Raw genomic sequence first — 19,614 nt, 5'->3', positions numbered from 1 at the left:
GCTAGGCATGCCGGGAGTGCCGCGGCCGCCAGTCTCCGCGCGCGCCAGTCTCCGCGCGCGCCAGTCTTCATGGGAACTGCGCTCCTCAGCCACCGGGGCGAAATTCTCTCTCGGGCTCAGGCCGGGCTTCCGGTGCACCAGGCCGGGGGCGGGATGGGGCCTAGGAGGTCTAAGAACAGTGGGCCACGCTGACAGGCCGGGCGCAGGGGCCGGGGCGCGGCGCCACGTGGTGCTCCTGGACGCGCTTGCGCGGCTGAGTGTCATGGCGCAGTGGGGCCCCGTGGCGCGGTGGGGCCGGCGGGCTCTGTCAGCTCTCGGGCCGTGGGGCCCCGGGAGGTGAGTAGGCTGGGCCTGGCCAGGGGAAGCCGGGGAAGGACGAGGCCCCTCGGCCCCAGCTGTTGGCCTTGTGTGAAAGGGCGAGCAGTGACCAGGCGTGGTCCCTGGTTCCTTCCTATCTTGTGGCTGCTCCCATTATAGCGCAGTCCTTGTGCTGGGCTCTGGCAGGCCGTTGTTGGGACGTTTCATAGTTTATCATTCTCTTGTTGAAATGGCTTTTGATCTCTAGTTTTTACAGATAACGGTGTCACCACAACCTTGTTTTTTAAAAAATATAAATCTCGCTGTTTGGATAAGTTTCTGGGTCTGAGGTAAACGTTGAACGTCTTAGTTGCCCTTCATAAGGTTGTGCAGCTAATGCTGCCACCCGCAGGTCGTCACACCCGTCTGCACAGTAGTTACACCTAACCCCAGTGCTGAAGCTCAAACCCAGGCCTGCCCCCTCCATGCTTTGCAAACGCTCTACTTTTGAGCGACACCCTCAGCCTAGGGTCCTTACTTAGGAACTCAGCGTCCATACGGAAAACATTGTAGGACCCGCAGTTATTAGGAAAAAAACGTCCTACGTGGGTGAACATTTACGTAATGGTACAGTTTCCTGATGCATACTGAAGAGTAATAAAAAGATGTTCATGCAGGATACCTTCAGTCAGCCTTGTGCCATCTGTTTGGGTGGTGGGGATGGAGCAGGGACCAGGACAGACACTTCTATCCAAGCAGACAGTTCTGATATCAGCCATTATCTGCAGGACTGGCTGGCTGTCATTAAACCCTTGCTGCCACCCTGACATGAGATAGGAGGTTGCCTGTGAGGAGTGGGCAGTCTGGCTTTCTGCAGTTTGGAATTTCTTCTGCCCCTTGATTGTAGAGTTTGGGCCTATTGTGCGGATTCATCCTTTGTGTCTCTTTGCACAGTGTCTCTTGGGCAGCACCCATGCCTGTCTCAGGGCCTTCTACTCCTAGGAACTTTAATACCATATAGTATATACGTTTAGTCATACACCTTAAGTATATTCTTCCTTTTATAAAGCATTGTCCATGTTTTTCAGTGACTCATAACCATTTTACTTAAATAGATAAATGAAAAATACACTTCTAGTGTCCTGTGTAATACCTAGCAATTGGTTGGTACTCAACAATGCTAATAACTTTTCTTTTGTTCCTTATGTATTTCTCATAATGGTTTGCATTTAGAACTCAAAATAATGTTTGGGTGAGGGTTGTATGCAAATAGATATTCTTAATGCTGTGTGAAGTAGGGTATTTAATAGGTGTAAGGGTGGTTTTAGAGCTGAGGCTTTCCTTTTTTCATTCTTGACTGACTAGTTTTCATTGGCCCCTTTGGAGGTTTCATCAGCTTGTCCTCAGAAGAGGGTCCTTGGCCTTTTGTGGTACCTTTGATGTGGCAGAGCCTTCTCAGAGCCTGTGGCCATTTCTACGTGTTCATGGAGAGGAAGTGTTCTTCCCTGCTGTAAGAAGACTCTTAAGAGTTGGGGCTGGGAATGTAGTTCAGTGGAAGAAATTTGCCTCCATCCCCAGCACCACAAAACCACATCAAGGTGTTTCAAAGACTCAAGTCCCTTTTTGTGCCCTCAGCCCTGCATGGTATACCTGCTGTTATCATGGGACACATCTTTCAAAGATGAATTCTTTGTATGTTGAGAGAAGTGACTACACAGAGGGATGCACAAGGACTGCACACTGGTCTGTGGGCAGCAAACAGGTCCCTGAGTGTCACTATCACTGACTCATCATGGATGAGGGAGCTATGCATTGCAGCTGCAGTGAGGGAATGGGGTGACAGGAAGGAGCGGCGAGCCAGTTCTGTTGCCAGTTATTTCTAGTGGAATTTAGCAAGGACATGGCATTTGATCCTGGCCTTGACCCTGTGAGATTGGGGCATTCTAAAGCAGGGAAAGGTCTTTTCAGGCAGAGTATGCTGAGTGGGGAAAGGGCTGTTTGGGAACACTAGAGTTTAGAGCATATATAAGAGGGCAACCTTTTGTTTGGCTGAAACAAGGGGTTCACAAGGGGGAATAATGGGATTAAAACTATCACTGGAATAGGATGTGCTGGACTGACACTGGACTGCTGTAGGGAACAGAGAGGTTTAGAGGAATCTGAGGCAGCAGGGTGTAAAGTAGATATTTCAAGAGATTTTGCGGTGTTGGTTTTATAAGGAGTAAAAGAAAGAGACAAAAGAGCAACCACTGCATTAGGATCATCCTCCTAGAAGACAGGCTCTGAATTGTTCTGATGTAGCTATAGATGTGCTTTTAGTATCTTCATTTCTGACGAATAAAAGAAATGTTCTTAGTTGCCTGGCCTTCACCCTTCAGCCTCCCCCCTGAGACAAGGTATCACATGTAGTCCAGGCTGGCCTCAAACACACAGCAATCCTCCTGCCTCAGCCTCCTGAATGCTGGGAATACAGCTTTTTGCTGCCATGCCTGGCTTAGTTGCCTCTATTATGTCTATGTTAGTTTTAGAGTAATCCTCTATTTGGGGAGCTGTGAGATTGATTATTGAATCACTTCCTGTCAGAGTGGAAGGGTCCATGTGGCAGACAGAAACTATGTTGAAGAGGGTCATCAAGGGCTATCTAATGGAAGAATGGGCTTAGGGGTTGTATCTTCTGGGTATTCATGGGGATTAGAAAGGCACCAGTGCCTGAACTCAGGGCAAGTCATCAGGGTGATGGAGACATGTGTAGCTTGGTTAGATGCTGTGAGGGTCCTAAAAGGTGAGACTGTAGGCCCAGGAGACCTTCAAGGGCCACAGGAAGCTGCAGTACTTGTGCTTCTCTGGCTGCAGGATTCAGAGGGGTATTTTTTTTTTCCTTCGGTACTGGGGATCAAATTCAGGACCTTGTGCTTGTGAGGCAGGTGTGGCACCAGTGAGATAAATCCCCAGCCCCTATGGCTTTTTGGTTTTTTTGAGGCAGGGTCTCCCTTTGTAGTTCAGGCTGGCCCTGAACTCACTATGAAGCCCAGGCTGGCCTCGATCTCCCGGCGATCCTCTTGTCTCAGCCTTCTGATCAGAGGGGTATTTTCAAATGCTCCTGCCGATTGTGTTGTTTTGTATGGCTTTTGTTTTCTTCCTCTTCCTCTCCCAGCCTGTGACTTGGGTTTGTGTGTGTGTGTGTGTTTTGCATTCCTTTCCTGTAAATGACTATTTCATACTCTTAATTGTGGCTGCCAGCTTCTGAAGGTGACCTGAATGCTAACTGTACCCTTGGCCTTACCTGATTGTGTCATGTTGGCAGTTGAGTAATATGTGCTCCCAGCTGCCAACATTGAAGATGAACTGCTGCAGCAGTTTGAGCCCCTAGCTGTCAGGGGGTGGGTGTTTCTGAAATGGTCTCTAGAGCTCACCTTTTATCCCAGTAATATTTAGTGTAAAGTCTGAGAATTTTAATTTTCTTCAAATGTCACTGAATATTGTACACATTAGGGTGTGCAGCTCTGCTGGGAATGTGCCAAGATTCCCCTCAGATGCTCTAGACCCTGACTTAAGCCTTTGGTCTGGGACCCTGTTCTCCACAGTATTGGCCTTTGATGACAGAACTGTGAAGTCCAGCTTTCCTGACTTACATAGTGCCCATAAATCAGAATTTTTTGCCTCCATGTAAGTCTTGATTTCCGATTCAAGGCTACCTTCTGTTTTATCCAGTAGTTATCACGATAAGAAAAGTGGTTATTGTGGGACACTGAAGTGCATAACTGGTGGGAAGGGTGAAAGTGGGCTTGTTCTTGCCAGCAGGAGACTGACTGTTGTCTGTTGCCTTTCTCTTCTGCTCTTGCTGTCAGTATTACAGGTAGAAGAAGGTCCATATCTCTTTCTGTAGGTGCTTCAGGGATTTTTGGAAGCAGAGGCAACAGTGAGAAGAAGTTTTCCCTGCAGGATGTAGCTGAGCTGATTCGGACCAGAGCCTGCCAGAGAGTGGTGGTCATGGTGGGTGCTGGAATCAGCACACCCAGTGGCATTCCGGACTTCAGGTAGCTAGCTCTGTGTTTCCCAGCTGATGCCACTTCCCTGCTCTCTCAGGAAGGGCTCAGGTCTCTTTTCTCTCTACAGATCTCCAGGGAGTGGCCTCTACAGCAACCTCCAGCAGTACAACATCCCATACCCAGAGGCCATTTTTGAGCTCGAATTTTTCTCTCATAACCCCAAACCCTTTTTCACTTTGGCCAAAGAGCTGTACCCTGGGAACTATCGGCCCAATATTATTCATTACTTCTTCAGGCTGCTCCATGACAAGGGCCTGCTTCTGCGGCTCTATACCCAGAACATTGATGGACTTGAGAGAGGTGAGCCCTTTGTTCCCATTGTATGTTGTCTGCCTGTTTCTGGTAGGGTTGGGCCTACTGCACACTTCATGCTTGGGGCCATTTTGACTCAACATTTGCCTCTTCTCAGTGTTCAAGGCTACTTCTGGACCTCCCTATGGGCTTTTCTCCTTCAAACTTAATGGGCAGTGCTTTTGGGGCAGAACTAAATTTGACATTATTTTGCTGATCTGTTTTTTTTTTTTCTTTTAAGAAATATATTGAGTGGGCTGGGGATTTAGCTCAGTGGTTTCGCCACCTGCTGCGCAAGCACGAGGACCTGAGTTAGATCCCTGGTACCAAAAAAAAAAAAAAAAAAGAAAGAAGTATATTGAGTGGCCAGGCATCGTGGCTCATGCCTGTAATCCCAGCACTTGGGGGGCTTAGGCAGGAGGATTGCTGTGTGTTGGAAACTAACCTGTGCTACATAGTGAGTTCAAGGCCAGTCTGAACTACATAGTGAGAAGGCCCAGGGATTTAGCTCAGTGGTTTTGCCGCCTGCTGCGCAAGCTCAAGGACCCGAGTTCAATCCCCGGTACCAAAAAAAAAAAAAAAAAAACTACATAGTGAGACCCTGTCTCCAAAAACAAAACAACAACAAAAGAGAGAACGAGAGAGAGAAATATTGAGCAAATAAAAATAGTTCAAAGAACCCTCAAGTCCTTTTGCTCTGTTCATTACTGATACATAGCCAGTGCTTGTTCATCTGTGTTCTCCCAACCTTCTCCCTTATCCCAGATTGTTTTTCTGTTTGTTTGTTTGCTTTTTTTTTTGTTTTTTTCGTACCGGGGATCGAACTCAGGTACTTGTGCTTTCGAGGCAGGCGACGGAACCACTGAGCTAAATCCCCGGCCCTCCCCAGATTGTTTTAAAGCAGATCCATCAGTGGGTATCTCAAAGAAAAAGTCTTAAACAGCTCTGCTACTCTTACCACACTAAAAAGTCATTGTTCCTCAGTGTTGTAGGGGTCAGGCTGAGATGGCCTCTTGGCTATATCTGTGTCACATGGGAACCATATGTGGCATTCATGATGGTGCTGGCCAGGCTGGGCATCTAGTGAAGAGCTTGCTGGGGCCTTGCCTAATGTACAGTGGCATGGACAAGGTTGACAAGACTTTGTTTTAGAGTGGTTAATCTCCACTGGGAGCCTCTGCCCCGTGCATCATCCTGATGGGTGTAGAGTTGTGTATTGGTGACACAGGCAGTGATAGCAGGCACCGCTGAGGGGCTGAGGTCCCTTCCAAAAGGCCTGCCACACTCAGAAGTTGTATGTTTGGACTTGCATGGCCTACGGAGGTTGCAACACCAAGTTTTGGTTTGAATTTCAGTGTCTGGCATCCCAGTTTCAAAGCTGGTTGAAGCTCACGGAACCTTTGCCTCAGCCACCTGCACTGTCTGTCGAAGGTCCTTCCCAGAGGAGGATTTCTGGGTGAGTTACCCCACGGAGAGTTCCTCCCTTCTGTAGTTCTTGGCAGAGGTGAGATGTGAATGTGGTATTGTATAAGCATCACGTTGGAAAGGCAACAGAACAGTATGGGTGTGAAGATATTTCTCTTTATTTTTAGTTTTGAAAAGTAACACATGTAGTGAGAGCAAATCTCCCTTCAGCCAATTTCTACTGCCTGCCTTCAACAATTTGGTGTGTACTATTTCAGGGTTTTATCTGTAAACACGAACTGTGTATCTGTGTGCAGACATGTAACTGCTTTCAGGTATGGAACATATTGAACTTATTCTGTGATTGCTTTTTCCTGCACAGAACTTCATGGATATCTTCTGCAGTTTTGCTAACTCTTCTTACTACTTGTAGAAGATCATAGCCATTCAGCTATTATGGGGCATTTTTTGATGTTTGTAATTTTATAATTAACCAATTTCTGCCAAGAATGCAATATTTTTGAATTTTTGCATGAAATTCATATATGTTGCCTACAAAAATTCAGGGAATAAGAGTTTGAAGAGAAAAAATTTTATTATACTCCATTGTTATGGGTGTTTCAAGAATGGAACAGTAGGCATTGAAGGGTCAATAATAGAACAGGACAACAAGGTTAGGAACTGCAGCAGTGGAGATGAAGGTATTGCGTGGAACAGCACCACTCCTCCTGCCCTGCTCCCAGTGTCATGAGAGAGGAGAGACAAAGGACCCCAGAAGCCTTGCCCCACAGTGGGGTAATGAGTGGGAAGTCAGCACTCCACCCACCCTGCTCCCAATGGCAGGAGAAAAGAGAGAGAAGTGGGACTAGAGCAGCCTTTGGCTGTCTCACAGTGGCAACAGGGTGATTGAGTCAGCCAACAGCACTCCCCTATACTGCTTCCAGGGGTGTCAGAGAGGAGAGAGACATGCTAGTGGAGTGGAACAGAGGAGGTTGTGCAAGGGCCAGGAGGGACCAATTGTACACGGGACTGGGAGCAGCCTTGGGCTGTCTCTGAGGGTTCCACAGCAACTGGGAGAGGGACAGAGGATAAGGAGATGTGGGTGGGCCGCTGAGGGACATTCAGAAAGTTGCTGGCTGAAGACTCTGGCCTCAGCCCCTACATCCAGAGGCCAAGATCAGGCCTGCACCCAGCAATAATCATACTGCAGACTTGGCAGGGTTACTTAGCACACATTTGGGCTCTGACTTGGATACTACCATAGAACTGTGGACACCAGAGGAATTTTATTTGTTGGTTTGTTTGTTTTGTTTTCCTTTTTCTGTTTTGTTTTTGGTTGTTTAGGTTTTTACTTTTTGTTTTGTTTTGTTTTGGTTTTAGTTCTTTTATTGGTACATTTTAGGTATGCAATTCGTTTACATTTATCATTGGGTGTTTGTACCTGTACATAATGGATCTTGGTTCTTATTTTTTTCCCCCATTACCTGTGTGCCCTTCACCCCCTCCACCCTTCCCTATTTACATAGACATCATTTCCATTTATTTTTTCTTTTCTCATAGTTTTTCCTTTCCCTCTTTATCTTTCCCGTTTCCCTCCCTTCACTCCTTTGTCTTTGGACCTTTTTTCCTATTTCAAATTATCAGTTATTCATTTTAATCATTTTAACTCTTGTTTACACTATCAGTTTCTCACACTAGAGAAACTATTTGGTATTTACACATGTGTGTCCTATTTATTTCACTTAAAAGTATGGCCTCAATATGCATCCATTTAGCTATAAATGACTCTAGTTTTTCATTCTTTATGGCTGAGTAGTACTCCATTTTATAAAAAACCACATTTTCTTTATCCAGTTTCCAGTTGATGGGCACTTGGGCTGCTTCCAAGTTTTAGCTATTACAAACTGTGCTGCTGTGAACATGGGTGCACATATATCGCTGTGGTATGATTCTTTTAATTCTTTTGGGAAGATACCCAGTAGGGGAATAGCTGGGTCAAATGGGACCTCTAGTCCTAGTTCTTTGAGGTATCCCCGTACTGACTTCCACAGTGGTTGCACCAGTCTGCACTCCCACCAACAATGGAGAAGGGTTCCTTTCTCCCCACAACCCTGCCAGCATTTGTTATTGGTTGATTTCTTGATAGCAGCCATTCTTTCTGGGGTGAGGTGGAATCTCAGTGTTGTTTTCATCTGCATCTCTCAAATGACGAGTGATGTTGAACATTTTTTCATATATTTGTTTGCTGCTTTTACTCCTTTGTCTGAGAAATGTCTGTTCATTTCAGATGCTCATTTTTGAATTGGGTCTTTGAATTTGGGGGGGGTCTGATTTTTTTCAATTCTTTATATATTCTAGATAGTAGTCCTTTGTCTGAGGTACAGCTGCTAAAATTTTTTTCCCATATTGTAGGTTGTCTGTTAGCTCTGTTGGTGGTTTCTTTTGCAGTGTAGAAACTTTTTAATAAGATGAGATCCCAGTTGTTGATTCTTTGTGCTAGTTCCTGTGCTGCTGAGGTTTTGTTCATGAAGTCTTTTCCTATGCCAATGTCTTCAAGGGTTCTACCTAACTTATCTTCCAGCAAGTTTAGTGTTTCTGTCTTAATATTTATATCTTTAATCCACTTCAATCTTAGTTTAGTGCATGGTGATAGGTATGGGTCTAGTTTTAGTCTCTGGCAGGTTGAAATCCAGTTTTTCCAACACCATTTATTAAATAGGCTATCTTTCCTCCATCCTTTGTCAGAGATGAGGTGGCTGAGCATGTCTGGAGTTGTTTCTGGATTTTCTAATCTATTCCACTGATCCTCAGGTCTGTTCCTTTGCCAGTACCATGCTGATTTTATCACAGTGCCTTTGTAGTATAGTTTCAAGTTGGGGATTGTGATACCCACAGCCCATGTCTCTGTTGCTTAGAATTGCTTTAGCTATTCTAGGTCTCTTATGGTTCCAAATGAATTTTTGGATTGTTTTCTCTAGTTCTGTGAAGTATATTGCTGCAATTTCAATTGGCATTGCATTGAATCTATGTAGTAGTTTTGGAAGTATGGCCATTTTCACTATATTGGTTCTTCCTACCCAGGAGCGAGGGATGTCTTTCCATTTTCTTGTATCCTCTTCCATCTCTTTTTTCAGAGTGCTGTAGTTTTCAGTGTAGAGGTCTTTTGCTTCCTTTGTTAGATTGATTCCTAGATATTTCATTTTTTTGGATGCTTTTGTAAAAGGAATTGTTTCCCTAATTTCTCTCTCAGTGAGTCTGTTATTTGTATACAAGAAGGCTATTGGTTTTTGAATGTTGACCTTGTATCCAGCTACTCTACTGAATCTATCAATTAAGTCTAGAAGTCTTTTGGCAGAGTTTTTTGGGTCTTCTATGTAAAGTATCATATTGTCAGCAAATAATGACAGTTTAACTTTTTCCTTTCCTATCTTTATTCCTTTTATTTCTTTCTCTTTTTGCTGTGGCTACTGTTTCCAGAACTATATTGAACAGGAGTGGTGATAGTGGGCATCATTGTCTTGTTCCTGATTTTAGCATGACAGTTTTCAGTTATTGACCATTTAGTATGATGTTGGCTGTTGGTTTTTCATGGATAGCCTCAATCAGGTTAAGTAAAGACCTTCTATTCAAATTTTCTGTAGGGTTTTTATCATGAATGGGTGTTGGATTTTGTCGTATGCTTTTTCTGCATCTGTTGAGATGATCATATGGTTTTGTCCTTGACTCTGTTAATATGGTGTATTACATTTATTGATTTACAGATGTTGAACCATCCTTGCATCCCTGGGATAAATCTGACTTGGTCAGGGTGTATGATCTTCTTGATGACCCTCTGTATTCTGTTTGCCAGTATCTTGTTGAGGATTTTTGCATCTATGTTCATTAGGGAGATTGGCCTGTAGTTCTCTTTTTGGGTTGAGTCTTTCCCTGGTTTTGGAATCAGAGTAATACTTGCTACCAGGAATGAATTTGGAAGTATTACTTCCCTTTCAATTTCCTTGATGAGTTTAAAGAGTAACGGCATTAGTTCTTCTTTAAATGTCTTGTACAATTCAGCAGTGAAACCATCAGGACCTGGGCTTTTCTTTGTTGGTCAATATTTTATTACATTTTCAATTTCACTCATTGTAATTGGGGTGTTTAGAATATCTATATCTTCTTCATTTAACTTTGGCAGTTCGTATGTATCTAAGAATCTGCCCATTTCTTCTGTGTTTTCCATTTTATTGGAGTAGAGTTTCTCAAAGTAGGTATTGATGATCCTCTGGATTTCTGTTGGATCTGTTGTGACTTCACCTTTTTCATTCTTAATTGCATGCATTTGTGCCTTTTTTTGATAAGGTTGGCTAAAGGTTTATCGATTTTATTTATTCTTTCAAAAAACCAACTCTTTGATTCATTGATTTTTTGTGTTGTTCTCTTAGTCTCCATTGCATTGATTTCTGCCCTGATCTTTATAATTTCCTCTCTTGTACGAGCTTTGGATTCATTATGCTCTTCTTTTTCTAGGAGCTTGAGGTTCTGCATTAGGTTATTTATCTGAGTTTTCTCTGTTTTCCTAACATGGGCATTCACTGCTATGAATTTCCCTCGTAGAACTGCTTTCATTGTGTTCCATAGATTCCTGTATGTTGTACTGGCATTTTCATTTATTTGTAGAAACTGTTTAATTTCTTCTTTAATTACTTCTGTGACCCATTGGTTGTTCAAGAGGGTGTTATTCAGTTTCCATGTGTTTGTTGGGGTTTTGCGGTTTCTTATGTTATTGATCTCCAATTTTATTGCACGATGGTCTGATAATATACAGGGGGTAACTTCTATTCTTTTACACTTACTTAGACATGTCCTATGAGCTAGCATGTGGTCTACTACTTTGTCTGCAAATAAGATTGCTACCCCTGCTTTCTTCTGGGTTCCTGTGGTGTGGAGAACTGTTTTCCATCCTTTTACTTTCAGTCTATGAGTTTCTTTTTGAGTTAGGTGTGTTTCTTGTATACAGCATATTGTTGGATTTTGCTTTTTAATCCATTCTGTCAGTCTATTTCTTTTGATTGGTGAATTGAGGCCATTAACATTGATGGTTATAATTGATCAATATTGATTTATCCTTGTCATGATGTTTTACTTTTGTTGGCTCTTTTATTTCTTGTTTTTTCCCCCTTTCCCTTTAGTGTCTTACCTTGCCTGGTGGCTTCCCTCTGTTGAGCCTCATGGACTTGTGGCCTTCATTGCTTTTTTCTAGGATATTGTTTAGAATTGCTTGTAGTGTTGGTTTGGTGTTCATGAAATTTCTCAGGTGTTCTTTGTCGTGGAAGTATCTAATTTCCCCATCGATTTTGAAAGATAATTTTGCAGGATACAACAGTCTAGGTTGGAAGTTATTTTCTTTTAGGGCTTGAAATACTTCACTGCAGGCTCTCCTTGCCTTGAGGGTTTGTGTTGAGAAGTCTGCTGTGATTCTGATGGGCTTTCCTTTGTAGGTGATTTGTTGTTCTCTAACTGCTTGTAGGATTTTGTTTTTCTGTTGGGTTTCTGAGATCTTGACTATTATATGTCTAGATGTAGATTTTTTTTGATCATGCCTAGTTGGAGTTCTATATGCCTCACTTATCTGTATGTCCAGTTCTCTACCTCTGTCTGGGAAGTTTTCCACTATTACTTCTGTGAACAGTTTTTTTTATGTCAATTGTGCTTTCTCTTGTTTTTTCATGGACCCCTATCTGTCTTATGTTTTTTTTCTTTGCATTGTCTAGCAGTTGTTGGATTGATTTCTCGTGGTCCCTTACTATTTTTAAGAAATCTCTATTTTCATGGTCTCTAACTGTGATTCTCTCTTCTATATCGATATTCTATCTTCAGATTCTCTTAATCTGCTGTGGATACTTTCAATGGAGTTTTTGATCTCCTGAATATCTGTTTGAATCTGTTTCATGGATTCCGTTTCTTATGTTGGACGATCATAGTTTCCATTTCTTTCTTATGCTGGATATTCATGGCTTCCAGCACGTTTCTGAGCTCATCTATTTTTTTTATCTGTTTCTGTTCTAGATCCTCTAATCATGTCTTTCACTCTGCTTACCATCTCTGTAGATATCTGGGAGATTATTTCTGCTTTGAATTTTTCTAGAGCCTCATTCATCTGTTTTGTTACTTCCTGTGCTATCAGTTCAGGGTATCCAGGTGTTTGGTTATGGGACTTTTCCATCTCATTTCCCTTGGGATTTACCCTTGGTAGGGTGGAAGTCTGAGTTTGTGCCTTGCTTAAATGTCTTCTCATATTTTTTTTTATACTGTCCTTGGTTTAACTCCTGGGTTGATAGTTTGAAATTGCTTATGGTAGATATCTTTGTTGCTTGTAGTTAGAACCCTTATGGAATGATTGCTTCTCAGAGTTGTCTTCCAGATATAGCTGGTCTTTAAGTTTTGAGTCTCTAATGACTCTAAGGCTATCTCATTTTCCTTATGCTAGGAAGGTTCATTGACTAGATCAATACCCACACCTTAGCCCAAGTGACACAATCAGCAACACCACTGCATCAGGTACATCTTGGAAAATGACATTTTGTGGTAGTTATTAATCTATCACCTTTAGCTGCGTGATTTAAATCAAGATCGAGGACCAGCCCAACATATAGTGAATAAACTCTTCAATATAACATCTTTACCCTTTGGGATGGGGAGTTAGAAGGGGTTGGGGAGGGAGGGATAGATGGGAAGAAGGATAGGGGAAGGTTAGCAGTGTGGCCAGAGGACACAGGTGAGAAGGAAAAAGAGAATAATAGGAAAATAAGAACTCCAAATGAGGACCAAAACAGGGACAAAAAGGGAAGATAAACAATGTGGGAGAGCGAGAGTGAGTGTAAGAGAGAGAGAAAGGAAAGAGAAAAGAAAGAAGAAATGAAAAGAATAAAAGGAGAGAAAAACAAGTATTTGCGAAGAGTAGGGAAAAAAATTAAAGATAAGAGGAGCAAAAGAAAAGAAAAGAGAAAAAAACCCAAACTAATAATACTAATTTTGGGAATAAAAAATAACAATGATAATGAAAGGCCTCTTTCAGGGTATGTCTCTGCTGTCACAATAGACAATGTTGGTAGCAGTGTGCAGATATAAGTCAATGAGTCTCAGCAAGCCAGTCACAGACCCATGAGATTCAGGCTGATTTCTGGCTGCAAGTCCCAAGTTGAGCTCCCTGTCCTCCTGTAGGGTTGAACTCTGCAGAGTTGTATTGCAGGTTCCAGCTGCCGTTCCCCTGAAGATAGACCCGGTCCTGATGGGAGGTGAAGATGACTCCAACTTACCCAGTACAGTGGTCTGGTGGTCTGGTGTCCTCTGTGTCTTTGTAGTGTGGAATCAGGTGGCTGTACAGAGAAGAGGCCAGAGGAGCGATTGCTGCCGGGGTGTGGGCTGATTCGGCGGTTTCTGTGCGACTCAGGTTTTTACTTTTATTATTACTTTTTTTGTTGTTCGTCTTTTTTCTCTCTTTCCTTAACTATCTTTGAATTTTTCATATTTTCGTGTGAGTGAACATTGTCTCCAGTCTTTCTGGTTCATTTAGATATTCTTTTGCTTTCTCTTTCAACCTTTCTCTCTGGTCTTTTTCTCCAGTTTTCAAAGCTTGGATGATCATCCGTTGTCTTTCAGCCTTGCTTCTACTATATTTCTCTTCATTTATCTCTATATTTGTTCCCCTGTCCTTCTTAAATCCACACCCACCAGGGTAAAAATCACTCTTCTAAGGGGAAACTCACTGCATGCAAGTTCATGGTTTATGTTGGGTTTTGTTATATAACTGTAGATTTTGCTTCTATGGTTAAAGTTACCAATTTAATAGTTACCACACTTTGTCCGTTTCTAGGCTGTACTTGATGATACTATTATTGCTAATTGTACTACTATAGCCGGGGTGTTATACCTGTTGTAATCAGTTGTTCTCTCTCGTATGACAACACTGGGATTGTCTGGGGTCAAAGTCATCACCATAGTCCAGTACCAAAGGACTGGGTCAAATAGCAACTTCGCATCCCTAATAAATTGTGAAGGTAGGATCTTGGGACAGACACAAAGGCCACGAGCCAGCTATACCTGGAAGACATTCCTGAGTAATAGACATTTCCTAGGAAAACCTAGATACTAATGGTAAAGTTATCCACCATAAGCAATTTATAAGCATCAATACAGAAGACAAATTAAAACTTAAAAAAATAGAAAATGACAAGACACAGAAGCAAAAGGAAAATCCAGACCTCCAGCCCACCTAGGACAAGTCAGGGTCAATGAGATAGAAGAAATCAGAAGCCACCATCTGAATTTTCTGAAATGTTAGCAGCAGTAGAAAACCAACAAACAAAAAACCCAGATGAATGAGGTTATAAAGAAAATCATATCAGAAATAATTTCTCAGGTGAAAAAGGAGATGACGATCAAAATGAAAGACTTGCTCGGTGAATCTAGTGTAGACACAGATAAAAAAAAATAGAGGAGCTTAGGAAAATGATGAATGCCCAACATAAAGAAATGGAATCCATGAAACAGATTTAAACAGATATCCAGGAGATTAGAAATTCCATTGAAGGGTTGGGGATTTAGCTCAGTGGCTCTGCACTTGCCTCACAAGTGTAAGGTCCTGAGTTCAATCTCCAGTACTGAAAAAAAAATTCCACTGAAAGTATATGCAGCAGAATGAGCCAATGTGAGGGCAAAATATCAGATCTAGAAGACAGGATTGTGGTTAGTGATCACGAAAAGAAAGATTTCTTAAAAATAGCAAGGGACCACGAAAAATCAATTGAACAGATACAAGATGATGCAAAGAAGAACAGCATAAGATTAATCAGAGTCAATGAAAAAGCAGGAGGCAGCTCAAATGACATAAAAAAGGGGCTGGGTATGTAGCTCAGTGGCTCAGCACCTGCCTGGCAAGCGCAAAGCCCTGAGTTAGATTTCCAGTACCAAAAAAAAAAAAAAAGACATTAAAAAAACCAATGTGTTCACAGAAATAATGGCAGAGAACTTCCCAAGCATTGAAAAAGAATTTTACATACAGATAAGTGAGTCATATAGAACTCCAATTAGCCGTGACCATAATAAATCTTTATCAAGGCATATAATAATCAAGATTCCAGAAATTCAGCAGAGGAACAGAATATTAAAAGCTGTTAGAGGAAAAAAAAATCACCTATAAAGGAAAGCCCATCAGAATCACAGTAGACTTCTCTACACAAACCCAAGGAGGTCAAGGAGAGCTTGGAGTGAAGTATTTGAAGTCCTCAAAGAAAACAACCTCCAACCCAGATTGATGTACCCTACAAAACTATCTTTCAAAATCTATGGAGAAATAAGATACTTCCGTGAGAAAGAACAACTGAGGAAATTTATAACCGCCAAACCAGCTCTCCAATATGTTCTGAAGGATATTTTGTTTTTTCTGGTACCAGGGATCAAACTCAGAACCTTGTGCTTACCAGGTAGGTGCAGCACCACTGAGCCACATGCCTGGCCTCTAAGGATATTTTAGAAAGAAATAATGGAGATTACAGTTCCAAGAACACCAATAGAAAGAATCCATCAGGCAAGGCAAACAATTAAGGGGAAAGACAGAGGAGAAGGACAGGGAACCAACAACAGGAAAATAATATGACAATCCAGTAGATATCACTTATAACCATCAATGTAAATGGTCTCAATTCACTAATCAAAAGAAACAGACTGTCAGGATGGATCAAGAAACAAGATCCAGTTGTTGCTTCTTTTTGCTAGTTCATGTGTGACTGAGGTTTTGTTCATGAAATCTTTTCTTACACCAATGTCTTCAAAAGTTCTACCTAACCTCTCCTCCAGCTGGTTTAGTGTTTCTGTTTTAATATTTAGATCTTTGATCCATTTCGATTTTAGTTTAGTGCATGGTGAGAGATATAGGTCTAATTTTAATCTATGCCAAGTTGAAACCCAATTTTTCCATCACCATCTCTTCTTATTAAAAAGCTTCTGCACAGCAACAGTGTGAAGAGACAACCCGCAATGTGGGAAAAAATTTTTACCAGCTATTCCTCAGACAAAAGTGTACTATCTAGAATATATAAATAGAACTCAAAAAAATCAGACCTCCCAAATTTAAAGATCCAATCCAAAAATGGGCATCTGAAATGAACAGACATTTCTCAGACAAAGAAGTAGAAATAGCAAATAAACATATGAAAAAAATGTTCAGCATCACTGGTCATTTGAGAGATGCAAATGAAAACAACACTGAGATTCCACCCTACCCCAGAAAGAATGGCTACTATCAAGAAATCAACCAATAACAAATGCTGGCAGGGTTGTGGGGAGAAAGGAACCCTTCTCCACTATTGGTTGGAGTGTAGACTGGTGCAAACACTGTGAAAATCAGTATGGAGATACCTTAAAGAACTAGGATTAGAGGTCCCATTTGACCCAGTTATTCCCCTACTGGGTATCTTCCCAAAAGAATTAAAGGAATCATACCACAGCAATATATGTGCACCCATGTTCATAGCAGCGCAGTTTGTAATAGCTAAAACTTGGAAACAGCCCAAGTGCCCATCAACTGGAGACTGGATAAAGAAAAAACATTTTTCTTATAAAATGGAGTACTACTCAGCCATAAAGAATGAGAAATTAGAGACTAATTTAGCTAAATGGATGCACATTGAGGCCATACTCTTAATTGAAAATAAATAGGACATACATGTGTAAATACCAAATAGTTTCTCTGGTGTGAGAAACTGAAAGTGTAAATAAGGACCAAAAGGTATGATAATGTGAATGGAAAGAATAGGTCTGAAGGGGAAGTGGAAGGGGTTGGGAAAAGGAAAGAAGGGAAAGGAATAAATATGAGAAAAGGAAGAAATGGAAACAAAGTCTTTGTAAATAGGGAGAGGTGGAGGGGTTGAAGGGAGGGCAGGGGAATGGGGAAAAAAATAAGAGTCAAGATATATTATGTAAAGGTACAAATTCCCAATGATGAATGTCATCATATTGTATACCTAAAATGTACCAATAAAATTAATTTTTAAAAAAGGAAACAAGATCCAACAATATTCTGCATACAAGAAACACATTTAGCTCAGAAAGAAATTCATAGACTGAAAGTCAAAGGATTGAAAACAATACTCCATGCAACAGAAACCCAGGAAAAAGTAGGGATACTATTCTGTTTGTAGACAAAGTGAACTTCAAGTCAAGGCTGATTGAGAGAGACAAAGAAGGTCACTACATACTTGTTAAGGGAAAACTCCAAGAGGAAGAGATAACAGTCATAAATATATATGCACCAAATACTGGCACACCCAGCTATATAAAATAAATATTAATGAACATGAAAAATCAAATAAACACTAACACAATTGTAATGGAGAATCTCAGTATCCAACTGTCACAAATAGACAGATGAACTAGAGAAAAAAATCAACAATGAAATATTAGAACTGAACCAAACCTGTGAACAAATGGGTTTAGTAGATGTCTACAGAGTGTTCTACCGTACATCATCAGAATACACGTTCTTCTCACATGGGATAGCTGCACATGGGATGTTCTCCGAAATAAACTACACACTAGTTCATAGAACATGTGTAAGTAAATGCAAAGGAATTGTAATTATCCATGCATATTATACCATAGTGCAATGAAATTACAAATCCACAAAAGCTACATAAACACATGGAAAGTAAATAACACTCTCCCAAAAAACCAGTGGGTCACAGATGAAATTAAAGAAGAAATTAGACAGTTTGTGCAATTAAATGACAATGCCAGTACATCATACCACAATTTATAGGATGCAATGAAAGCAGTCCTATGAAGGTAATTTATACTGGTGAGTTTATAGTGGTGAAGAAAACAGGGTGAGCTCAAATAACCAAATGGTGAACTTCAAACTTTTGGAAAAGGAAGAACAAGTCAAGCCCAAAGCGCATACAAGGGAGGAAATTATAAACATCAGAGCAGAAATTGAAACTAAGAAAACAGTACAAAGAATCAATGAATTGAAGAATTGGTTCTTTGAAAGATTAAATAAAATTGACAAAGACCTAGCCAGCCTTAACAAAAAAAGGAAAGAAAAGATTCAAATAATGCAATTAAGAATGAAAAGGGTGAAAACACAACAGATCCTGCAGAAATCCAGAAGGTCATCAATACCTACTTCAAGAACCTGTAGTCAAATAAGATGGAAAACACAGAAGAAATGGACGATTCCTAGATACATATGAATTAACAAAACTGAATCAAGAAGATATAAAAATTCTAAATAATCCAATATCAGTCAAGAAAATTAAAGATTTAATGAAAAACCTATCAACAGAGAAAAGCCTAAGTCCTGATGGATTAACTGCTGAATTCTACAAGAAATTTAGAGACGATCTAATGCCACTACTTCTCAAAATCTTTAATGAAATTGAAATTTGGGCCAGATATTTAGCTCAGTGGTTCCGGTGCCTGCCTTGCAAGTGCAAAGTCCCAAGTTTGATCCCCGGTACCAAAAAAAAAAAAGAAAAAGAAATTGAAATTCTCCCAAAGTCATCCCTAAAGTTCCACCAAAAGATTTCTAGATTTAATAACCAAATTCAGTAGTGTAGCTGGATACAAAGTGAACACTCAAAAATCAATAGCATTCCTGTGCACAAATCCAAACTCATTGAAAGAGAAATTAGGAAAACTACATCTTTCACAATAACATAAAAAAGATGAAATAGGAACCAATCTAACAAAAGAAGGATCTTTACATTGAAAACTACAGTACTCTAGGGCTGGGGATTTAGCTCAGTGGTTCTGCCACCTGCCTCGCAAGCGCAAGGTCCTGAGTGTGATCCCCAGTACCAAAAAAAAAAAAAAAAGAAAAGAAAGAAAGGAAACTACATTACTCTGAAAAAGGAGATTGAAGAGGATATCAAAAAATGGAAAGATATCCCTTGCTTTTGGGTAGGAAGAACCAAAACAGTGAAAATGGCCATACTGTCAAAATTGCTATACAAATTTAATGGAATTGTGGTCAAAATACCAATAGCATACCTCACAATATTAGAGAAAACAATCTTGAAATTCATTTGGAACTGGAAAAGACCTAGAATAGTAAAAACAATTCTGAGCAACAAAGGCAAGATGGGGGGGGGCATCAGATCCCTGACTTGAAATTATATTATAAAGCTACTGTAATTAAAAACAGCATAGTACTGGCAAAAAACAGACCTGGAGATCAATGGAACAGATTAGAAGACACAACTCCAAACACATTCAGCCACCTTATCTTCAACAAAGGGGCTAAACACCTTCACTGAAGAAAGAAAACCTCCTTTATAAATGATGCTGGAAAAACTGGCTTTTCACATGCCAAAGATTAAGTAAAACTAGATCCATGTCTCTCACCATACAGTAAACTAAAATCAAAATGGATCAAAGATCTAAATGTTAAAACAGAAACAAAACAAAACAAAAAGCCAGAAACACTAAACCAGCTGGAAGGGCATTTAGGTAGAACTCTTGAAGACAGGTGTAAGCAAAGACTTCATGAACAAAAACTTGATTGCATGGGAAATATTACAAAGAATCAACAAGT

The 19,614-nt window shown here is 40.9% G+C and overlaps 1 protein-coding gene across 9 annotated transcripts in view; it reads left to right on the top strand.

Annotated features, from left to right (window-relative positions):
• Positions 1 to 19,614, top strand: part of Sirt3 (sirtuin 3) — a 34,305-nt gene continuing 14,691 nt past the window's right edge. Inside the window, exons 1-5 of one of the 9 annotated variants that reach the window (XM_021264096.2) lie at positions 8 to 336; positions 4,146 to 4,334; positions 4,414 to 4,646; positions 5,993 to 6,093; positions 13,385 to 13,473. In XM_021264096.2, coding sequence (XP_021119755.2) covers positions 8 to 336; positions 4,146 to 4,334; positions 4,414 to 4,646; positions 5,993 to 6,093; positions 13,385 to 13,473 — 941 coding nt within the window. Of the gene's footprint in view, positions 337 to 1,822; positions 3,382 to 4,145; positions 4,335 to 4,413; positions 4,647 to 5,992; positions 6,094 to 13,272; positions 13,474 to 19,614 lie in introns of those variants that run through there. The other 8 variants (XM_087211426.1, XM_021264095.2, XM_013074576.3 and 5 more) reach the window with 8 other exon arrangements.

The sequence above is a fragment of the Heterocephalus glaber genome, unplaced genomic scaffold, assembly GCF_053883595.1.
Source record: "Heterocephalus glaber isolate CG9 unplaced genomic scaffold, H.glaber_assembly_v1.0 deba00001428, whole genome shotgun sequence".
Taxonomy (NCBI): Eukaryota; Metazoa; Chordata; class Mammalia; order Rodentia; family Bathyergidae; genus Heterocephalus; species Heterocephalus glaber.
This window is presented reverse-complemented; position numbering and strand designations above follow the sequence as displayed.